Source organism: Phragmites australis, chromosome 7 (assembly GCF_958298935.1).
Source record: "Phragmites australis chromosome 7, lpPhrAust1.1, whole genome shotgun sequence".
Taxonomy (NCBI): domain Eukaryota; kingdom Viridiplantae; phylum Streptophyta; class Magnoliopsida; order Poales; family Poaceae; genus Phragmites; species Phragmites australis.
The window spans coordinates 31,417,816-31,438,112 of NC_084927.1; the positions used below are offsets into that span (position 1 = coordinate 31,417,816).

The 20,297-nt window shown below is 43.1% G+C and overlaps 3 protein-coding genes across 11 annotated transcripts; 1 reads left to right on the top strand and 2 right to left on the bottom strand.

The window, feature by feature from the left end:
• The first annotated feature begins 75 nt into the window (after window positions 1-75).
• LOC133924742 (rop guanine nucleotide exchange factor 3-like) lies at window positions 76-2,608 on the top strand. Of its 2 annotated transcripts, XM_062370429.1 has the most exons (7): window positions 115-588; window positions 685-801; window positions 892-1,046; window positions 1,151-1,225; window positions 1,334-1,621; window positions 1,703-2,035; window positions 2,137-2,608. In XM_062370429.1, exons 1-7 carry the CDS (start codon window positions 309-311, stop codon window positions 2,254-2,256), a joined length of 1,368 nt encoding a protein of 455 aa, XP_062226413.1. In that variant the 5' UTR covers window positions 115-308; the 3' UTR covers window positions 2,257-2,608. The 2 variants fall into 2 exon arrangements, with proteins under 2 accessions (XP_062226412.1, XP_062226413.1); XM_062370428.1 differs by having other exon boundaries at window positions 76-588; window positions 1,334-2,035.
• Window positions 2,609-2,666: 58 nt separating this feature from the next.
• Window positions 2,667-10,573, bottom strand: LOC133924741 (uncharacterized). 5 transcript variants are annotated; one of them, XM_062370425.1, is made up of 9 exons: window positions 9,549-10,573; window positions 9,321-9,405; window positions 6,671-6,746; window positions 6,374-6,556; window positions 6,182-6,234; window positions 4,219-5,686; window positions 4,023-4,117; window positions 3,685-3,934; window positions 2,667-3,599 (listed from the first exon to the last, which is right to left on the bottom strand). In XM_062370425.1, exons 4-9 carry the CDS (start codon window positions 6,507-6,509, stop codon window positions 3,004-3,006), a joined length of 2,598 nt encoding a protein of 865 aa, XP_062226409.1. In that variant the 5' UTR covers window positions 6,510-6,556; window positions 6,671-6,746; window positions 9,321-9,405; window positions 9,549-10,573; the 3' UTR covers window positions 2,667-3,003. The 5 variants fall into 5 exon arrangements, with proteins under 5 accessions (XP_062226409.1, XP_062226411.1, XP_062226407.1 ...); XM_062370427.1 differs by lacking the exon at window positions 9,321-9,405 and having other exon boundaries at window positions 10,173-10,573; XM_062370423.1 differs by lacking the exon at window positions 6,671-6,746.
• Window positions 10,574-15,927: 5,354 nt separating this feature from the next.
• LOC133924745 (branched-chain-amino-acid aminotransferase 5, chloroplastic-like) lies at window positions 15,928-20,071 on the bottom strand. Of its 4 annotated transcripts, none has more exons than XM_062370430.1 (10): window positions 19,814-20,071; window positions 19,607-19,704; window positions 18,732-18,909; window positions 18,424-18,600; window positions 18,211-18,342; window positions 18,015-18,113; window positions 17,344-17,460; window positions 16,865-16,960; window positions 16,638-16,750; window positions 15,928-16,298 (listed from the first exon to the last, which is right to left on the bottom strand). In XM_062370430.1, exons 1-10 carry the CDS (start codon window positions 19,910-19,912, stop codon window positions 16,175-16,177), a joined length of 1,233 nt encoding a protein of 410 aa, XP_062226414.1. In that variant the 5' UTR covers window positions 19,913-20,071; the 3' UTR covers window positions 15,928-16,174. The 4 variants fall into 4 exon arrangements, with proteins under 4 accessions (XP_062226414.1, XP_062226415.1, XP_062226416.1 ...); XM_062370431.1 differs by having other exon boundaries at window positions 19,363-19,704; window positions 19,814-19,864; XM_062370432.1 differs by lacking the exon at window positions 19,814-20,071 and adding an exon at window positions 19,363-19,483.
• Window positions 20,072-20,297: the final 226 nt, after the last annotated feature.

Here is a 20,297-nt window from a genome sequence, read left to right on the forward strand (position 1 = left end):
GTAGAAGAAATACGGAGAAGTAGAGCAGGAGGGGCATCATCGGCATCGAGAAAAGCGAGGGAATCGCACGCTTTCCTTCTCCCTCGTAAAGTAGGGGCCAAGCGTACCTCATCGCCGTCATCGTGGGCCTCGGCACGGCCCTATTTCTGCTGCTCATTCCATTCCCTGCCTGCCTGCCACTCCGGCCGCGTGCTGCTAGCATCCTAGGCACCCCTGCACTGTCCTCCACTGCACGAGCACAATCGCGTGCGCAGCCACCACCGCGTGCTGTGCAGAGCGAAGTGGAGCGCTGGTTGGTCGATGCGAGCATGGAGACCCCGTCGTCGACGTGCGACGAGGGCTCGGAGGTCGACGCGCGCTCGCACTCCGACTTTGACGACCTGGACCGACCGCGGGGCCACTGCCGGGAGGCCTCCTCCGACGTGTCCTCCGAGTGCAGCGGGGAGCCCGGGAGCCCGTACGGCTCGCCTTACCCGCGCTGGCCGGTATGCACGCTCGCCGCGCGGATGCCGCAGCCGCCGCTGCTGAAGAGGCTCAGCACGACGCGGCGCGGCTGCGGCGTGCGTGACAGGAAGGCCGGCGACGGTGGTAGGTGCCTCATTGGAAGATCTCTCTCTCTCTCTCTGCGAAGCTCTGTAGCTTCTCGACGCTGAATTGCTGACTACTGGTGCCGTGAATTCGCAGAGCTGCAGCTAATAAAAGAGAGGTTCTCGAAGCTTCTCCTGGGGGAGGACATGTCGGGGAGCGGAAAGGGGGTCTCCACCTCCGTTGCCATCTCCAACGCCATCACCAACCTCTATGGTCAGCGTGCTTATCCTTGCTGCAAAGATGATATCTTCGGCTCGGTTAGGAACAGAGAATGCTAATACTCGTCGCCTCCTCTTCTCACAGCGACTGTTTTTGGGAGCTGCCACAGGCTGGAGCCCCTGCCGGCGGAGAAGAAGTCCATGTGGCGACACGGGATGGACTGCCTGCTCTCTGTCTGCGACTACATCGTCGAGTTCTTCCCATCCAAGGAGATCTTGCCCGACGGCACTACCCGAGAGGTGAGAATTGAAGCGGCACACCTCGACAGCTGACGCTATGTGTGTTCTGGAAGGGAAGCTTTCTACCGTGTCACGGACTCACTGACGCATTTTGATTCTGTCAGGTGATGGCGACCAGGCCGAGGTCCGACATCTACGTCAACCTCCCCGCCCTCGAGAAACTCGATGACATGTTGCTTGTAAGATCCAAGATTTTTCGTACTGTGCTATGAGATGGACTTGAGCCGTAAAAATTGCTGTTTGTACAAATTAGTTGGGAGCTAACCTGTTCTTGTGCACTTCTGCAGGAGATTCTGGACAGCTTTCAGAAGACTGAATTTTGGTATGTGAACGACAAGGGGCATAAAGATGACTCCGCCGCGACGCCGTGCCGTCCGGTGAACCACCGCGGAGAGGACAAGTGGTGGCTGCCCGTGCCGTGCGTCGCTAAGCCCGGGCTGACGGAGCCGGCGCGGCGAGACCTGCAGCAGAAGCGTGACTGCGCGATCCAGATCCACAAGGCGGCCATGGCCATCAACAATGGCGCTCTTGCGGAGATACGTATTCCTGACCTGTACAAGCAAGCACTACCCAAGGTAAATATCAAGTCTTTTGATGACAAGGATTGCAATTCATTAGCATCGCTGAATCTTGAAAATTCTGAATTCCGATTTCAGTGCGGGCGGGCGAGCGTGGGGGACTTGATCTACCGGCACATGTCGTTCCCAGGCAAGTTCTCGCCGGAGTACCTCCTCGACTGCCTGGAGATCTCGTCGGAGCACGAGGCCCTCGAGGCGGCCGACCGCGTGGAGGCGGCGATGCACGTGTGGCGGCGGAAGGCGAGCCAGAGCCACTCGAGGTCACCCTGGAGCGCGGTCAAGGACCTGATGGAGTCCGACAAGAACGTGATGCTGGCGAGTCGCGCCGAGGACGTCCTGCTCTGCCTCAAGCAGCGCTTTCCCGGTCTCTCGCAGACCACGCTCGATGCCAGCAAGATCCAGTACAACAAGGTGAGCAACCAGACCACACCTCAATGCAGCAGCAGCAGCATCGCCATGAACACGAGCTCTGAAGTTTCTTACAGAGCTTGCGATGTGAATGAATCTTGCAGGATGTTGGGCAGGCAATCCTGGAGAGCTACTCGAGGGTGCTGGAGAGCCTGGCGTACAACATCGTTACGTGTATAGATGACGTTCTCTTCGCCGACGAGGCCGCCAGAAAGATAGCATGAGTGAATGAGTCATCATTTGTTCATCCTTCCTTCCTGGTCCGGAAACCAAAATAAGGGTCCATGTCCATGATCCATCCACAGCATGTACATTATGCCATGACTCGTAGCAGTACCATTGGAAGATAGCATAAGCAGTTGAGAGCACAGCAGTCTACTCGCCTAGCTAGCCATGCCTGGGGTTTCATTGGTTCATTCCAATGGTCCCTCAGGGCCTTGCATTCTCTATCATCACCATGGGTGTCACAAGTCACAGCTATGTGATTGCAGTATCAGCTGTGAGTTGTGACCTCTGAATCTTTTGGTATTGGAGCGTGGGCATGGCTATTGCCTCACAAGTTCATAAATCATACTCCACAACATGCAAGTGATTCTTAAAATGGAGATGCAATGTAGTGTATCTCATAAACAAGGAAGAAAAAAAAATCATTTTAAAGATAAAACGGCCACTTTATATACAACAGCACTTATTTCCCTGTTTCCACTCCTGTACACTCTACAGAGATTAAAAAAAGTGAGAAAAAAAGGAGCATAAAGAAAAAGAACAATTACGGTGTTAGGAGCCACGTTCATTCAAGACTTACAATAAGCACACAGTCATACGAAAAAAGGAAATCAGCTGTCTTCATGAACTGCCTAACTAATTATGTTCTGAAACCTGCCAAACTCACTTTTCTCTGTCCTTTGACAAAAGGTTGCTGTATCTGTGAACCTCCCTCCAGTACTTATGGAGCATGCCTCCATGGCTGACTACACAGCATTACAGTCTTGAAGCCACAAATCAAAAACCATTTCCTCCAGTAAGTCATCAAGCAAACCATCCCACAACTCAATTACAACGCTTTCGGCATAGCGCCGAAGATCCATCCACGACCCGCTTTCCAAGTCTTTCATTATCACCTTATCTAAAGTATTTGGAAATTCATTACTGACAAGAGCATCGATGCACTTGGCCACCTCTTGAACGAGATTTCTTCCTACTGGAGCTGGTCTCACATTGTGTTTCAGAAAAGCAACCCAAGGGTCAACACCAAAGAACTTGTCCCTTATCTCGAGAATAACTTCTTCCACACAATCAAACAGAAGCACTGCATCGTCTGTCAGGCAGTACAAATTTCCTACTTCAGCCAATACAGATATGTCAAGCAGTGACTCTTCCGTGCACCATCTCCATGAATTGTCCTCAGACGACAATTTTGACGCTTCGAGCACGGCCTTGATGAAGGAAACCCTTGCGTCTTTATAATCCAAAATAGCTACTTTTGGTCCATTCCACAAAGTTGGGGATGCTGAACGAGTGCCATGTTCTTTGAACAGAGCTCTTGAAGTAGGCATGAACAACTCATCTGCAAACACATGAAGTTTTGTTCTATTACCATTCAGGTTATAAAAGGTGCCAAATGAGAAAATTTCATATTTTCAGTTCAATACCTCGCTTTTGGGTTTTGTGTCTGGGACTGGTAATATCTCCTACGACAGAATCAAGAACGGATTGTGGACTCAATTTCTCCTCTCTGTCATTAGTATTCTCCGGGGAGTAAGGAAATGTCAATACAGATGGCTTGACTAATTCGACAACTTCTGATGGACAATGGTTCTCTTGTTCATTAACGGGGTCATCTGGAGAATGCAGGGCCACTTCTGGTAACACATTCATGGATTGTGGTTCCTCCGAGGGACACTTCAGTGGAGAGGGAAAAAGGGGGGAAATCATTGTTAGACACAAAAGTTACCAACTTTGTTGAATTCGCTACAAAGCTATGACTTACTTGATCTGAAACTTTTTCTCCCACACTTTCCCGTGAAGTTTCAATCTCAGCACAGAGTGGTAGGTTCCCCACTGTATCAGGCATGATCTTAACCCCTGTAAACAATTTATGAATATATTGACCAGAACAAGAAAGCAGAAAACATAAAAGGCTAATAAATCGAAGCAGATCGGTACAAAATACATTAACAAATTACCTTCAGTGCTTAACTCCTGGGAGATGGCGCCCTCAGTTAGTTGATGGTTTCCATGATATACCTTGAGCTCAACCAATGTGTTGTTAGCTAAGTTTATGGTGTTGGCCGATTCTGTCTCCAAGTACAGCTCTGTAGGGTTAGGACTGGCTGAACTATCCTCTTGCTCAATTGTATGCAAGTCCAATGGATTTGTAGCTTCATGTGATAGGCTAACATTTTCCTCTTGAGGGCAACGACTTGGAGAAAATGTACCACTCTCTGGTAATGAAATTAATCTCTCCAAAGATTCAGATTTATGTACAATCTGAGAACTGTCTTCTCCTTGATTGTTCAGTCTATCAATTAGATACATTTTAGCTTTTTGATAGGAGAATGAGCCGACACCATGAGTAACATCATTTCTCGTGCCACTTCCACTATCTTCTGGGACTGTTTTCTTGTCAACTATAGATGGTTCCTCAGCCCCCTTGCTGTCAGAAGAATCTGTACTTGCCAAACTCACCGACATACTTGAGACTGGAAGCTGTTTGCTAGAATCAGCTTCAGCTTTATGGAAAGTACTACTCATCGAGTTCAACTGGTGATCCTTCTGATTGTCGCTAACGGCAAGCCTTAGCCTCCTTTTAAGCTCTCTGAGGGAGAAATGGCGATCAGATTTATCACTGACTTCCTGAATTTGCAAATTAGTATGATTTGATAGTGATGACGAAGTTGCACTACTTGAGATAAGACTGCTTTGACTTCTTGCAGGAGTTGGCTTCAAGATTACTATTCTGCTCAGGCCACGAGAATTATCATTTAACTTTGGTGGTTTCCTCATGACTAACTTATCCTCCTTCAAGAAAGAATTATGCCTTCTTTCCACTTTACTTGGAGAAGTCACAGACTGCTCTAGACTATTTGTCATTCCTTGCAACTCAGATTCTTCATCATATTCTTCACATCCTAACTTGGTACTTCCTAGTGACATGTAAAGGTTCTGGAGACATTCTAACAACCTAGAGCTTGGGTCTTGCATAAGCATCAGAAACAACTCCTTATTTGAGCTCAGTGACTGTAGTGCATCAACAAATTCTTTGGACCTAACTTCACCACTGTCGGTTGTGTATTTTGTATTTGCAGATTGATGTCTTATTACCGCTTCAGCAACATCTTCTAGTGCTCTCTGAATACTAGAAGGGATCTGATTGAGATGAGCAGGAGGATCACTATTGTTCTCTTTGTTAGTCGAAATGGAAGTATGACCTGCTTCAATTGAATTGCTAATATCTTGGCCTTCACTATGATTTCTGTAAATTTCCATGAGACTCACAGCCAAGTTTAGATCAATATCTTCAGAGCATATGCCAGTTGCATTTCTTTGTGCTTGCTTCAAGAGCTGTGTGCTGCTGTTCATCTCTTCTTCCATCAAAGTTTTAATACTTGCCCTACCAGAATAAATCAATTCAACCCTACGGCTTTTTTCATTCTGAGCAAAAGAAGTGAATATGAGTTAGTTCTATGTTTGGCATTAAAAGGTTATCGAATCTACTTAATTTTCCATAGAGAGTGTTTTGAAAAGCCTACAAAAGAAATCTAAAACTTTCCTATTTGAAGGTTTGTAGTATATTTTGTTGCTTATTAGGAGTATTTGTGTTTTAGGAAAATGCATAGCGGAAGTGCTCTATAACCAAATTTCAAAATCTACAGAACAATGAGTCTTGGTCAATGTAATCTAAAAATGTTAGCGCAAGACAGAATTGTGCCCACTGAAGCACACATTATACCATTCTGCATGTGTGGTACAAGCAACACCATGATGCCAACTAAACCTGTCAAACAAGCCCTAGCAGGTTAGATTTTGTAATGAACTCACAACTTTTTACTTCCAATTATCAGTTGTTTGTTAGGGTAAGTACGAGAATTCCGTACTTACTATAAGAAAATCTGGATAGAAATAGCCTTTTGTCTATTGAAAACTTACATTAGCAGATATGTTTACATGGATATCTTCAGAAGCTTTTGGATCTGTTTTGACTGCACGAAGCACAGAAATTACTATTAGCAAAAGCAATGGATCTCATAATATTGCCTTCAATTAAAATCATACTGCTATATTGCAGCTAAGGTATTCATCTTGTTTACATCAAAACTGAATGTTGCTGAATGCCCTCACCTCTCCCATCTGAAAGAAGTTTTGGATTGCGACGGAAATCAAGCATGCGAATCAGCCCAGACATACAGCCCACCTGGATTGTTTCAGACTTGGAATGCTGTTTGTAACGCTTCTTTGCCATCATAGATGAGAACATGGTCAGATACTTTCCTTCTAAGGGCTCGCTCTAGACAAGCTTACAACCTGAATGCAAGAAACATAATTTCCGTAACTCAGAATAAAGTTGTATGAACCATACAAAATTAGAAATACAAATGGCAAAACAGCTTCAATTTTTATACAGTCCCAAGTCCTTACTACTCATATTAGCTCATGTCTCTTCCAAGTTCCAATGAAGGGTTGCAAACTCTAGTTTCGTAAAAATACAGTTGCCCTAGAGAAAACAAACAAATATGAGACAAAAACAATATTGGACCCCACTTATGCAAATGTCCATTTTGACATGCTCGAAGTTACATGCCTTTGTGCTTGGAGTACGTTCTACCCTAAGGTTTCAAGGATGGTTCACTTGTTTTCTTTTTTTCTCGAACGCGCAGGAGAGCTACGTGTCATTCCATTAAGAAGAAAAAAAGTACAAAATACAAAAACCAAAAAACACACCCACGCACACCGTCAAATTGGAAATTATATTCACGCCACAACGGATTAAAAGCGACCTATGCATGATGTAGAGCCCTGCTATTCTACCCTAGTAGGAGGCTGCGAAGGTGTCGGGCTCCAGCAGCACACCACAAAGCACCCTCATGAGCCATTGCCAGCAGCACCACATTCACACTTGATGAAGCGCCATTAAAGACACAGCCATTTCGGTGCTTCCAAAGTTCCCAAGCCACCAAGATGATGAGTGAGTTGAGGCCTTTGCGGGATTGCTTGTCCAACCCTTTAACCACGCGGTACCACTTGCTAGAGAAGACCTTTGTGTCTGGTGTTGGCGTCACACCTTGTAGGCTAGACTTTTGCAGGACTGAGAACCAAACTTGCTGAGCAAACACACAAGAAATCAATATGTCTTGCATTGTTTCATCGGCTTGATCACAGAGAGGACATGCCACCGGGTGCGGAAGCCCATGCTTCGCAAGCCGGTCCGCTATCCAGCACCGATTAAGGGTGGCGAGCCATATAAAGAACCTGCAACGAGGAGGTGCCCAAGTCTTCCATACTCGTCTCTAAGGCACCCATCTGATGGACCCGACAAAGAAAGCACTGTAGGTTGATTTGCTTGAGTATATAACCGAGTTATTCAACCTCCAAACAGGCTGATCTTGAACACCTTGTTGTAAGGTAAATTCTTCTAAAAACTCCCATAGATGCAGGTATTTATCGAGAGCTTGCACGGATACGCCTCCTTGAATGTCAGACACCCATTTCCTCTGATGGAGAGCTTGTGCCATAGTCCTCATGTCAATAGCTCGTCGAGGGATCAAAGCGACTAGGTTGGGAGCCTTAATTTATCAATCGCCTTTAAGACCCATTTGGGGAGATCCATCGCGATCATGGAATAGATAGATTCTGTAAGAACTACTTTCACCATAGTCAATCTCCTAGCCTGGTTCATCAAAGAAGCTTTCCGGAGTGGCAGGTGATCTACCACCTTGTCACAAAAGTTGAAGTTGCGCCTTGGGCAATTTCTTGATGGATAAAGGGATCCCAAGATACGTGCAAGGAAAGGCCCTAACCTCACATGGCACGAGGTCATGAATGATGCCCAGATCTTCATCCCGGCATTGGATTGGAGACACTGAGCACTTGAGGATGTTAGTCTTGAGGCCCGAAGCTTTACCAAAGATACCCAGCACTTGCTTGATAAGTCTAGGTCCTCAATGGTTGGGCGGAGGAACAAAACCACATCATCTGCAAACAGAGATATACGGTGCTGCACCCCACGGATCGAGAGCGGCTAAAGCAAATGTTCTTCACAGGCCCGACCAATCAACGAGTTCAACACATCCATGACTAAAATGAATAGCATGGGGGAGAGGGGATCTACTTGCCTGAGTCCTCGCCGGTGAGTGATAACATCACCCGACTCACCATTAAGCAGTATACAAGTGCAGAAGGTGTTTAGTAAGCTGCACAAAAGGTTACACCACCGATGTCCAAAACCTAAACTTTGTAAAACCTCCAGTAAAAAGGGCCAAGAGACGGAGTCGGACGCTTTTGATATATCCAATTTGAGAAGAATATGAGGCTCCTTCAATGGTGTAAACACTTAGCCGTCTGTTGGACAAGGAGAAAATTGTCGTGTATGCATCTTCCCCGGACAAAAGCAGTTTGGTTGGTAGAAACCATGGAAGGTAAACGACAGGCCAGCCGATTAGCTAATAGCTTTTTAACTAATTTTGCAAAACTATGGATCAAACTTATGGGGCGTAAGTCCTTTACTTGTATGGCATCCAATTTCTTGGATATAAGGGTGAGGAAGGCAATGTTTAGGAGGTGAAACTTGGAGGTGCACCCCTACTGGACAGCCAACAATGCGCAAATAATATCGTCTTTAATAAACTGCCAACAAGTCTTGTAGAACCTGCTGGTAAAACCATCCAGGCCTAGGGCCTTATCCAAAGGAAGGTCCTTAACCGTAGCCTAGACTTCGTCCTCGGAAAAAGGCTCCTCCAGGAAAACCACATCATGGTGGTGTGCATGGAACAGAGAGAGATCCAAGGAAATTTCCCTTTGCTCGGCTGTACCCAAGAGATTGAGATAGAAGTCAAAAACAGCAACCTGCTTCGCTTCTTGACTTGTGACAATCTGATCATCCACAAGCAATTTTGCCACAAAATTCTTCCTTTTTCGGAATCTAGCATGCTGGTGGAAGGAGGAGGTGTAGACGTCCCCTTCCTTGATATAAAGGATGTGGGAGCGCAATTGGGCGATCATGCGCTCAAGGGTGGCCAGCCCAAGACAAAAATGCTTTAGCTTCTTTCAACCACTCTTGTACCACTGTTACCTGGTGTTTTGTTTTGGTCATCTTGTACCACTTTGTTTCTTCAAATGAATGAAAAAGCGCTCTCCTGTTTTTCGTCAAAAATTGCCTATATTGGAAAAGGAAAAGGCAAATATCAGCCATTCAGATGAATGAAGCAACCAAATTAGTCTGCTAAAAAAACATCCAAATTAGTCTACTAAAAAAGCATACAAACTAGCGACTTCACCAGTAATTGATCCGAGAACTCACCAAACAATAACAAAGGAGGCTGCTCCACAACAGTTCATACACTGCAGCCTGCTAAATCATCTGAATTGTCCCGTCTCGCCACTCAGTGTAGGAAGCTTTGGTATCAGAGATAACTCAAAATCCAATCTTTGAGCTTTCAGGAACCAAAAAAAATGCAGGCAGGAACAGAATATAATGCTCTAACAGCCCCAAACGAAGGCCCTTGTAATTGCCGTGCTTCCCCGTTTTCCACGAGATGCAAAATTCAAGTCCGAAACTGAGAAACTTTGAAGCAGCAGCAAGAAATATCTCAGAAGGATCAAGAACACGGAAGAGAAAGGAACATGAACTTTTTTCTCTTTTATTCCGGTTCGTCTTCACCCAAACAAACATGCAGAGCACAGCCACACCGACCTTTCCATCCCCATTCTCTAGCAATTCAGAATCTTACGAGCAAGAGGGATTCGTGACCCAGAATAATCTCAGAACCCAAAAGCCAAAGAAAAACAATTAAAAAACCACTCTTTTCCCCTCTGATCCTCTGCTTCTTCACAGCAAACCCTCACAACATACAGACACCAGAGCCAAGATAGAGTTTTCCGGCCTCCAAAACTGAGAATAAAAAGCAAATAAACGGATACTCACAGCCAACACATGAACGGGCCAAACGAATCCTGATCGCCTTTTCCTATCCTTCCTTCCTTGAAATCCTTCAAGATGCGGAAGCAGAATCATGCCCGGCGGCAACACATGCACTGCTTCTCCTTGGCGCCGGAGAGGCTTCCTGGGACGCCGGAGTCAGGTGCCTTGCCGCCACTGTGGCCGCGCCAACCTCTCCCACTGCTGCTACCGTGTCTCTCTCATTCCCGCATTCTCTCTGTTCTCTAATGGCGAAAGGAGGAGGAGAAGGTAGGATTTGGAGGGTGGCTCGTACTTTTGGTTTTGTAGATTATTGTGGGAAGGGGACTTGGATTTGTTATTTGTCTCTATTTTGGCCGCCTCCTCTTTTTCTACGTCAACAGGTGCTCGATCAAGCTCAGCACGCAGTGGATGGCAAGAAAAAGGGGTGGTGAGGACAAGGACGAACAATGCTATGTTATTCTCTCGAGATATACAACCTTGAAAATTACAATAAATTAATCGAACACATCTAAAAACTGTATAGTCTATATTTTAGACTTATGCTATGTACATCTATTTTTAATAAAAAAATTCTGAATATAAGCATTTTATTTTATTTTTAGATGTTTTTTCATCTTGACTTGCAACGTTTATCTGTGAGACTGTGACCCACATCAATGTGTGGCAAAAAATAAAGAAAGTATTTGATACAAAATTGATGTGTCTGTCTGCTTTTAAATACAGTTGCGTAAATAACTTTGTGAAAAATAGTAAGCAAATTAGAATGAATCCTTAAACAATTTAAGAAACAGGTTAAGATAATTAAGATCGGATGTTTAACAAATTTTGTGAATAAATTAGAACATTCAGAGCCGATATCAGATCTAGCTGTTACATATTTTAATAAAAAATGAGAACAATTTGTGAAATTTTGTTGCAAGCAATTATTTTTAAAAAAATACATTGGTTCAAACTCGCAAGTAATTTTATATACTTTCAGAAACAAAATAGGTGTGCATGCCATAAAAGTAAAGTATGTGCATATAATTTTTAGATTTTACTTAATTAATTATGGTTTGTACCCGTTGGTACTCTGAATTATAAATACAAGTTATACATTGCATGCAAAGGGATTACTACTTCCTTGTGATTATAGTATTTTTTTTCTTTCTTCAATTCTATCCTAAAATAAAATGGTCACATTAGTTTTTTTAATTATAGTATAAACGGACACCCCACCCTAGCACACAGCTGATGAAATCGAGGTCGAGTATCCAAACACGGGAACATATTTCAGTTTCCGATTTTATGATGTTGCGTCCATGTGTTCTAATTCATATAGGATTAAGTTAGAGGACAAGATTGCATTTCATTTCCATTTCGCAATATTTCCTCTTTCTAACGACGCCTTTGATCAATTAAGTACTAGTGAAATGTCCTTCTAGCATTAAATATCGGTGTACCGAACTAGAATGCACAATTATTATGCCATATACTCCTCTTATTTGTGTATAGAGAAAGCCAGATTGAATTAGTTAGAATAAACATTTATCTCAATCTCTCTAACATTTTATCATTTATGGGATATAATTTATTTCAGAGGTGTGTCCATTCGAAGCGGCACAAGGTTGATATTTGATTTAATATTTGTAAACTGTTCAGAGTAGTTTAATGATAAAAATTATTGGACTATTGGAGATCACCCCTATTAACACAGTTATGGATATGGATCCTTTGAGAATACGCCTCCTCACGGAATTCGATCTGCTATTAATGTGAGTATTTATGCGTTGCAGAATCCATATTCCATATTTGAAGCGGCCGTCGATATAAATTCTTAGGGAAGATCAACCTGGTTGCAACTTGTGGCCAAGCTTATGAAAAAGCATTTGAAAATAAGTTTAGCTGAAGCAAAAAAAAAAAAAAAAGAATATTGCAAGACACTCAAAAGAAGTCCAGCACGTTGTTCGTCTATTAAATTCAATACACTTTTATGCAACGGTTTGTAATCAAGCTGAAGAGTAAGGGGTAATATTCCTTGCAAAAAGAGAGAGTACGGGGTAATCAAGCTGAAGAGTAAGGGGGAAATTGTAATACTTTATACACAACAGCAACAGTCGTCATCGAATTCTTAATTAGTTTCTAGGATGTGACAAACCAACTAAAAAAAGATTAGCCAGAAATCAGTTGGATTAGGATGCATAACAAACGACTATACAATTCATATGTTCTTTATGCTAGCTTCTTACACTGTTTTTTTATACTCAGTTCGGTTACAAATTCATATTTATATATCAACCAATAAATCTATTATCCGATTTCTAAATCTCTCTAACATCTCGTTCAAACATAATTGTATAAGCATATTTTGATCATACAAAACACATGAACCATAATATTCACCTGCTTCCTGTCGTGACCGGTCCGACTACAACCTGCCTGGTTGATCCTCGGCTTTGTAGTTGTTCCTTATTATCGTCATAGGTCATAGCTCTACCATTTTTATTTGGTGCTAATGGTTTGCCTTACCGTTTACTAGACACTACTACCTCCTATTATGCTACACTAAATTTATTGTTAGATTTTTAAACTTACCCAACGAATTAAGTCAAATGTAGATCCTCACCAGTCTTGACCGCCAACGCGAGATACGTGGCCCAAGCCTAGCTCCAGTGTCCTTAATGTCCCATGTTGCCAAAATACAGCCTATGAATTGCGGCTTGCCTCGTCGCTTATCTGACACCATGATCCCATGCTATATGTCAATACTTCTATTGCATGACTTTTAAATACCCTAACAAACTTAGTCAAATACAGCTCCTTGTCTATCTACTATTGTGACTGTGAAATGCATAGCCAGATTATGTGCCCTGCCCTTGTCGATGTCACTTAGCCGTTGTTAGAGATTGTGGCTACACCATCTACAGACTACGAATTGCGCCTTACTCCGTCACATGCCTAACATTGCGATGTTGAGTTACATGGTCCAAGCCCAATATAACAACACACATAATTTCCCTTATTGATATGGTCTTATGTCCCATCTTGTCGATTTTATGCTTATATCATATGTAGTGTGCGTATTGTGCCTTGCCCCGCTGGCTGCTTAACGCAATGATCTTAAGATGTACGGTGCTTCTAAATTTTTATAGAAATCATGTTACTAAGGACATTTTTGATATAGCTCCTCCTGATCTAAATTTTCTGAAGGAGTGATTATCTGATTGAAAATAGTTCTTTAGTGATTCTCTAAGACGAACTTTATAGAGGAAGTGATTCTGCGGGGGAAGTGAATCAGAAAAAATTAATTTTTTTTAGCTCCCAGCATCTAAGTTAATTTCAGGGAATCACTTTGGGAGCGGAAAACTATAAACTACTGTTTGACGGAGCTCTTACTAATTCTTGGAAGTTGGTCTGAGAATTCTGCCAAACAAACCCAACTTTATTTATTTTAATTTTTTCTAAGTTGGACCCTTCTTTTTTGTATTTTTAATCCCAATTTCAATTATTATGAATTGTATTTTACATGCACTCTTTATTTAGATATTTTGCTTTCCAATCCGTATGAAAATTGAACTACTATTTTTTTTATTTTGACTTTTAGCTATTGATTAATTGTATTTTACATGTACTCTTTATTTAGGTATTTTGCTTCCCAATTTATATGAAAATCCAACTAGTAATTTTCAATAATTATTTTCTTTTTTCCAATTAATGTGGCAATTGTTCCTCTTTAAGAACGAACATGAAGACTTTTTTTTGTCATTTACTAAGATAATAGATAATATCTCTATACCAATATCATACAATTCTTGAACCTTTTCCAATTACAATACCGCATAAATGTTCTATAGGGTTCAGCTGTATACAGTATAATATGTCCTCGGAGTATATACATACGGACGCTGATCCTACCAGATACGTAAAGACCGGCATACCTAAGATACATCATCACCTATACGATGTAGAACTAGAAGCCATACATGCACACACGATGTATATAGCTCCCACAGCCACCCGATTGACAATGAAAGGACATGATTTCTTCGGCCTTTGGCCATCAGGTAGGTACGTCTGCATGTATTGTATACGTACGTGTGGACGACCCGGAGAGCGACGTGGGTTTTTGGGCTGTCGGGCGCCGGTCAAGTGTGGAAGAAGTGGTCGTTTTCGTGTGGCTGGTGGTTCTGAAGGGCTTTTGTATCGGTATTCTGTGACATTTCAACTTCCCCTTTCTCTAAACTGCTTAATTCGCTTTCTTAATTCTGCAACATATTAAGTCAGCGATATATAATTAAGTGGTGCAATACTTTCCACACGTAATTTACAACTGGTAATGGCAGGGGCGGATCTAAAGGGGGCTGGCTCCGGCTAGCTAGAACTCCATTAAGAATTAGGGATGGAGGAGGAAAGAGGAAAAAGTAGAAGCAAAAAAGAAAGAGGAGTGGAGGTGGAGAAAGAAGAGAGAACCCTACCCGCCGGGGTCTGTATCCGCCACTAGGTAATGGCTGTTTACCTAGTCGTAATAACGACAGGCTATCACGAAGGCCTTGTTTTCAGCTGCTGCAATCTGAAGGGTCGTCTATAAACACTGTTTCGGGTTCAGGCCTGAATAAAAATGAAACGAAAGATGATAAAGATGTCTCTAAAAAATGATAAAGAGAAGAGATCTGAGAAAGCAAAGAAATTCGACAGGCTATAATATGGATCATGACTCGGTGAGCTTCTGGACGATGTAACTATGTAAGCATGCATGGCTGCATGATGGATAGTACGCCGTCTACGTGCCGACGCCATCGTTTGTTCCCTTCCGCCGGTACTGCAAATTCGGCCCGGATAGATAGCAATGTTGTCATGTTGATACGATGGACGCTGACCGATGTATCGGTCTAGGTAGGCTATGCACATCACCTTTTTGCCCGCCACCAGCTACCCAGAGAATCACTTTTAATTGTTGCATCATCGAGCTCTCCTTGTTTAGTAGTACCAGTTACCATGTATTACTCCTGGTCAAATTTCTCAGCAGGCTTGTCAGCAAGTTCTTGCCTGCTCCAACGCAATATCAGGGATAAATATATGAAGGAATCCGTATGATACCTTGCCGATGGAAGGTTACACTGAAAACCTCTCCGGCCAGACAGGGTTCAGCAGTTTTTGGAGGTGAACACCTCACCGGCCATTACCACAGACAGAATTGTCTCCATCCGTGCTTAGAAGAACAGGTTGTTAAGATGTTAATGTTGCAGTAGTCCAATCCCCATGCAACTGCCAAACTCTTTTCAGAAGTCAAGAGACTAGCAGGTAGCCATTTTGTCTCATGGTTTGATGTGTCCTTGTGAACAATTCGACAGGTAGTTATCTACTACTTATCTAAACATGCAGAAGAAAGAGGAAGGCCATGCCTTAATGGTGGATTAATGGAGTTGGTAAAACCAACCAAAAAGGCCATGAACTGAGAAAATTCATGAAATTTTGGAGGATGTGGCTAGGTTAGATGCTTATGTTGCAGCTGCATTGTAGCTGATTAAGGTTTCAGATTATCAGTGCAGGACATGCTGATGCTGTTGCACCGAAGAGACTAGACGGCCCCAGGCGTACGTGAGGTGCAGGGCTCTGCCTGCTGTAGCAATATTACTGGCAACTTGCATTCATGTGTGACCTGTTGCCACCTGACGAAATGTAACTAGACACGGTCTTAAATGCACACCCCCATTGTCCAGCACAGCAGTCCAACTGTAGCAATAATTTAGACATCAGAGAGGCTGAGGCACATGACAAGTGGCCAACCCGTTTGACGCAAGAAACATGGTTTGGGACACAGGTAAGGTCCAATTATTTACATGAACAGTGGTCAATATGTCTGGACCCAGCTTAATGACATGATGTGTGCACGCGCGCGAATCTGCTCCACACATTGTGCTATGTCAAGACGCCAGGGTAAGGAAGTTTCGGTTACTGCGTTATATCGTTTGCTTAAAGCTTGAAACCACAACCTGACCAGAAAGATTGGTCAGGTGATAGAGCTGCTAACTGAACTGCAAAGTCCATCCCGTACTGTCCTCGGCAAGGCCTTTCTGGATAGCTGTGAATGCCGCATAGAGTTGCTGGGACACGACTCCGACCTTCTTTTGGCTGTTCCCATACTCCACTCTGTAATGAACATTGGATCAACGAGTATCGAATGTTTTCACGAAAGTAAAGCAATTATTTGATGACACTGAGGAGCACATTTCCTTTTTTTAGTATTGCATTAGGCTAGTGACAGAGGTTTTGGATGACAACTGGACAAAGGATAAATCACAGTGGGAGAATAATCGGAACACATATTTCAGGACTAACGATTTCGTGAAACTGCAGATCCATATACATATATATATATATATATATATATATATATATATATAGGAAAACTAGTACATACTCCTGGGTGTCCTATATATATATATATATATATATATATATTGTGACACGCTGCTTGTAGGCACTTACCTTCTTCCACGGTAAGTCATGCTGCCGACAGGTGACAGGACAACAGCGGTTCCAGTACAAAAGACTTCATCAGCACCAAGCAACTCATCTATTGTAATATGACGCTCTTCAACCTGAAAGTTCTCGGAATGGACAGTATGGTAAAAAGGAAAAGATTATGTATATATCTCTAGTCACTGATGTAAATTCAACGTGAGCAGAAACATGAATATCCCTGTTTGAGTTACCTGAAATCCAAGGTTTTGAGCAATTTCAATTACACTTTTTCTTGTGACTCCAGGAAGAATTGTTCCCGTTAACAGTGGAGTAGAAATAACATTATCCTGTCACGAGAAAGTGATGATAGCTCTAAGACCATTTGTGCATTATGTAGAACTCCTAAACATAATGAACTAAATTAACTACTACTGGAAGATAAATTAATAGAATGCTAACTGGATGAGCATATTATGCATCCGATGTTTTTCAGATTGCTCACTAAACACCAAAAATGCTCACAAAATCATTGCCAAAGACATGACTGGTAAATTACACAGATATACTAGCAAAATGCTGGAAAGAGATCAAGTGTCAACTTCATTGTTAAGACTCGACGATGTACTCCCTTTTAATATTTACGATGTGATTAGTTGAATTTGCTTTATGCTGGTATTTTCTTACATGCAGTTGCAAAGGTGGTCAATCTGAAGAAAGTAAATATACATACCTTCACCATGAATACATTACAAGAAGAAACTTCCTCCACAAACTTCTTGTGGACAGGATCCAAATACAGAACATCAGAATGGCCTTTCTCCTTGGCTCTTCTCTGAGCACTAACAACCTGTAAGCGGGCATCAACTATCAAGAAATTTATCAAGAACCGTACATAAATGTGCTAATGTTCCTCAAGACTAAGGCTGCATTATACCACACATGTTTATTTTGTGATAAGTATAGCTTATAACCAGAGAAACCAAGTTATGCATTTACATAGACCAAATATGTGGATCACAAGCTAATAATAAGTACCATTTCTGCAGCAAATCAGTGTTGAGAGTTGAGATTGCATTAAACAGCACAGCACTAGCATATAAGTTGAGGCCAACCATAAGAAGGGGGAAAATAGTGAAAAGCCAAAGTCATATGTAGGACATCGTTCTAGATCTCATTTCAGGTTCCAGTTTATTGCCAACAATTGGATTTAAACTGGCTGAAAAGGGTTTTAAATTCCAATGTTTTCAAATTCAAAACTAGGCAACCTGATGGGATGATTTTCGTTATCAGATTTTTTTAAAAAACAGTGGTTTTCTCTTTTATAAATCCTTGTCTAGGGTACTCAAATTGATTTGAATGAGGAACCAGAAGAATGACATGTAAATCATATTCACTCATTACCGAAGCATAATTCCCAATGGCCTTTATATCACCAGTTCCGCCAGGTGCAGCACGGTGATATTCCTCCTCAGCTAACAAACTAATTGGAGATAAACCATCCTGAAAGCAAATAAGACCATAGCATCTCACAAATCTAACTAGAAAGAACACAATACAAAGAATGAACAGAAAAAAAAACAAGGTGAATTTCACCAACCTTGAAATAATGCCCAACTGGGCAAACAAACACAACAAATGTATATTGTGGGGCAGGTGCTACACCGAGGATAGCCCCACTTCCAATTAGCAGTGGTCTGATATACAAAGAACCTTTGCCAGCAGGAGGTACCTGCAATATAGCACATGGTCTATGAGAAAGGAGAGATGCATCACATGCCATTATCCAAGAAGAGATGCCCCACGTCCTTACCCAACGTTTGTTTGCCAGAACAGCTAGCTTAACGGCTTCTATGAATTGCTCCACACTTGGTGCAGGCATGCATAACCGATCTGCACCTCTTCTCATTCGGAACGCATTTTCGTCAGGGCGAAAAAGAAGGATGGACCCATCCTCTTTTCTATGTGCTCTTAAACCTTCAAGCAATCCCTGCAGAAGTTTTATAAGCATAATAGGCATTGCCAAAAGAATAGAAAAAGAAAACAACAAGGCTATTTATGTAAACCATTGTTCTCCAATCAAATAGTTATTCTTGAAGGCAGCTCTCATAGTAAACAAACCTGACCATAATTCAACACTGCAGCTGCTGGATTCAGCTCAATTGGACCATATGGCACCAACTCACCCTTCTCAAACACCCCGTCTGAAGAACATCTCATCAAATACATGAAGTCCGTTGGGACCAGTTCAAACCCAAGGGCGTCCCAGTTGAAGTCAACTAGATCCGGGGTCCCTGTGCTGAAACATGCAGCTCACATGAACAAATGATTCCCGTAATGAAGCTGAAACAGCGACGTGCAACTAATAAGTTCTGTACCTCTTTGTGCATAACTGCGACTCTTCGAGTACTACAACGATTTCTAGTCACTAAGTTCCTTCTTCATTTTCTTCCTTGATTAGTACTCCATCCGTTTAGAAATAGTAGACGTATTTTTTTAAAAAAAAATCAAACTTTGTGTGTTTTGACTAACATTTAATTAAATTATAAGTATGTTTAATGTATAAAAATTATACAATTAAATTCACAATTCAAAATGATTTCACAATACATAAGCTTTGTAGTTATAAATGATATATTTTATGAGAAAATTTTAGTTAAAATTCAACTTTGAAGACCGAAATGACTACTATTTCTGAACGGAGGAAGTAAATCTTTAGCATGGCATTGAATTTTTTTGTACTTTTGCATACCTCGCTTCATAAAAAAATGAATTGTAACAGTGTCTCGTCCTTCTCCGGCACCTCGGTACATCTTTTTTTTTCCCCTAGTTTTGTAGTGTACTGCTGGTACACCATGAATCAATCTCCCTTGCTATTACAAACCTCAAATGGTTAATCAGCCTTTTTTTTCTTGTTAAGGTAGTAACAGTAAGGCCCAATGCTTCATCCTAAACCTAAAGCAAAAGACTATGCAGCTCGAATTGCCGTGCCATACTTGTATGCAGTCGTCATCAGAGTAGAACACCGGCTCCTTCTGGCAACAGCGCCTTGTCCGGAGGAGGAGACCACGCCCTGCGTCGATGAGTTCCCAATCTACAGGCGTAGTGAACCATCAGTACCACGCCGCGCACAGAGCTTCACGCTATCACATCAGGGCCGGTCAGGCCAGCAGATGATCTGAGCGCAAAAGCTCAAAACTTACGAGGCGAGAGAGGAGGCGCGGAAGCCGAGGGGATGGCGCCGTGCCGCGGACGGGAGCGGAGGACGCGAAGCCGCGGACCGCGCCGAGGCGGAGCTCCATTTTCTGGTATGGGCGGCGGCCGGTGACCGAGGGGCAGGCTGGTTGACTCTGAGTGGTTTGGTGGTGCGGGGAGGGAGGGAGGAGACGCGCGTGCGGCGAGGGTGACGGCTGGGGAACAGGTCGACACCGCCGAGCCGGCGGCTCGTTGCCATTGGTCGCGCGCTTCGGTTGCCGGGTCACGGAGACGTGGGGGCCCGAGGCCTGTCTGGCGCGCAGAGGCGGCCAGTCGATGACGAATGGGGCGCAAGATGTGCGGGTCCACCCTGTCCGTGGGTGTGGGTTGGGTGAAACTTGAAAGGGAGCATGCGTCGGCGGCGACCGTCGTTTTGACCGGGACGGACGTTTCTGTGGGCAGGGAGGAGTTGGTCGTGCAAGCGGCTCGGTC